This window comes from Habropoda laboriosa, unplaced genomic scaffold (assembly GCF_001263275.1).
Source record: "Habropoda laboriosa isolate 0110345459 unplaced genomic scaffold, ASM126327v1 scaffold57, whole genome shotgun sequence".
NCBI lineage: Eukaryota > Metazoa > Arthropoda > Insecta > Hymenoptera > Apidae > Habropoda > Habropoda laboriosa.
This window is the reverse complement of record NW_017100229.1, coordinates 14,818-16,979: the sequence shown is the minus strand read 5'-3', so window position 1 is coordinate 16,979 and position 2,162 is coordinate 14,818. Positions and strand designations below refer to the sequence as shown.

Genomic DNA, 2,162 nt, shown 5'->3' with positions numbered 1-2,162 from the left:
CTCTCCCACCCCTTCTCTCTCTCTTTCTCTCCCTCTCGTCGCTCTTGTGTTTTATTTTCTTCGTGTTTTTCTGCCCTTTCTTACTCGTTTCTCTAGCCACCTTGTCCCTCGGACATCGTTGCCGCCGGCCTCGCGCAGCCGACTTAGTTAATTAAACCAACCGGTACGGTTTTTGATTGACGCCCCACGGCGTAAAAAGTCCTGGACGAAAGCAACACACCGGCCAGACAAAGTTTAGTTGTCGGTTACGCAACGCGGAGGGTTCACGTTGCAAAAGTCGACTCTTCTTCTGTTCTTTTTTTTTTTTAAGGACCATGGTTTCCTTTGAATTTTTCACCGTCCAACTGATTTTCTATCTTTTGTTGCATTGTTGCAGTGTTGCATTGATACGTAGTTATGTTGTACGGATGTTCTTGTCAAAAATTGCAACGACCTGTCGCGTACGTAATTTTATGTGCGTGATATCTTTGAAAATGATAGTCCTCTGTATGAAAAATGGTGGCACAGGTAACGCGAACAAGAAACGGTATATCAACATTGTACAAAAAAATTGCCGTTTAATCAGATAATTGTTGCAATATATCATTTAACACGAGCACAATCCTCCTTCCGGAGGAACTCAACTTGTAAAAATAATCGATGCGAAACATCTGCTACACCAGTTTCACTTGCATCTTCAACGAACTTCTGCATACTAGATACCGCATCAACGATCCTCCATAAAAGGACCGTTACCTTTGGAACGCCCTGTATATCAGATCGAACGTCTCCATTTTGGAACGCCGCGACACAACGAACCTGCCCTCTTCTCCGTACCATTTAAATAAAAACAATTTCGAGACCGATCCTGCCTCAATGTGGCACACCTGTTAATTAATTTCACCGTAACCGGTTAATTGCCGATCAAAATATCGAGTTACGTTGACGTGAAAAATTTGCATACAAAGTTGCTGCTTTCCACTTCCCTGAAAAGGCAACTATCGATTAAAGCGACTCTCTTTAATAACGAGAGGGGAAAAAGAACCTGCGCACCTCTCTGCTTCCTACATATCTGCCTCTTTTTTTTCTCTCACCGGGGCAAGATGAACCTGACACAACGTTCGTCCGATTCGGCTACAGAAACAACAGCAAGCAACACAGAAACGTTCCTCTTTCGCCGTCTGTTCCTAGCCTAGCCAAGCGGAGCTTACGTAAGATTGAACAGCGCGTCACGTGCACGCGGCGCACGTATAGATCGCGCCAAGACACAAAAAAATACCGCATGTGCAATCCTAACAGCGGCACACGCGCATTAGTATCCGCCGCACAGGCCGAACTCGACGTTCCACGCGGCGTGTAGGTAGAGAGACAGGCAAAAGAAACGATAGTTACGAAACGAGCAGTTCCTCTCCTCTTTTTTCCCCCTTTATTCCCTCTTCTTCTTCTTCTGCTGCTGCTTGCCTCTGTTCGATCCACCGAAGTCTTCAACCCGGTAGCAAGGATTCTCGAGATGATGCGACGTATTATGTAGATTCCTCGTAGTGTGGCCGAACACGATCAAACTCTGCACAATGTATCATCCTTCATCATCGACATGTGTGCACTGGTCGCGTATACCATCCTCGATAAAACCAGACAAGTTTGTGTATATGTTCTCTATGTGTGTACACGTCCCTCATCTCTCTCTCTCTCTCTCTCTCGCAAAATATATATATGCCAGGCGAACAAGCGTGTATCATTACGCGCGGTGCGTACTCGCAGAAATTCATATCGGGCTCTGTAATTATCGGATGTTTGACGGACGGAAGGACAGCGGCAACAGAGACAGTGAAAATTGCTGGTCTCTGGCGACCAGCAGCGTCGTCTCGGTCCACGTTAAATAGTACATCAACCTCGGTGTATATAGTATATGTATATATGTACATATGTAGGTAGCTTCTTCGATTTCTTCTTTTTCACCTGACTTGTCTCTTCCATTTTTCTCCTTTTCCCTTTTTCTTTTTCGCATTTTATTAACTCCATCGTTTAGTCTCTTTCGCCAATAGCTACTGACATGCAGCGGAACGAGTTTCACCTGACCGACCGTTCGTTCGATTTTTGTTGCAGGTGAAAATCTGGTTCCAGAATAGAAGAAGTAAATACAAGAAGATGATGAAGGCAGCGCAGCAGGGCGGCGGAGGCGG

At 45.4% G+C, this 2,162-nt stretch overlaps 1 protein-coding gene across 1 annotated transcript in view; it reads left to right on the top strand.

Annotated features, from left to right (window-relative positions):
- The window catches only part of LOC108571285 (homeotic protein distal-less), a 101,791-nt gene that overhangs the window by 96,965 nt on the left and 2,664 nt on the right, over positions 1 to 2,162 (top strand). Inside the window, exon 3 of the mRNA XM_017933287.1 lies at positions 2,086 to 2,162. This exon is cut by the window's right edge and continues 83 nt beyond it. Within this exon, the coding sequence (XP_017788776.1) occupies positions 2,086 to 2,162 (77 nt within the window). The remainder of the gene's footprint in view (positions 1 to 2,085) is intronic.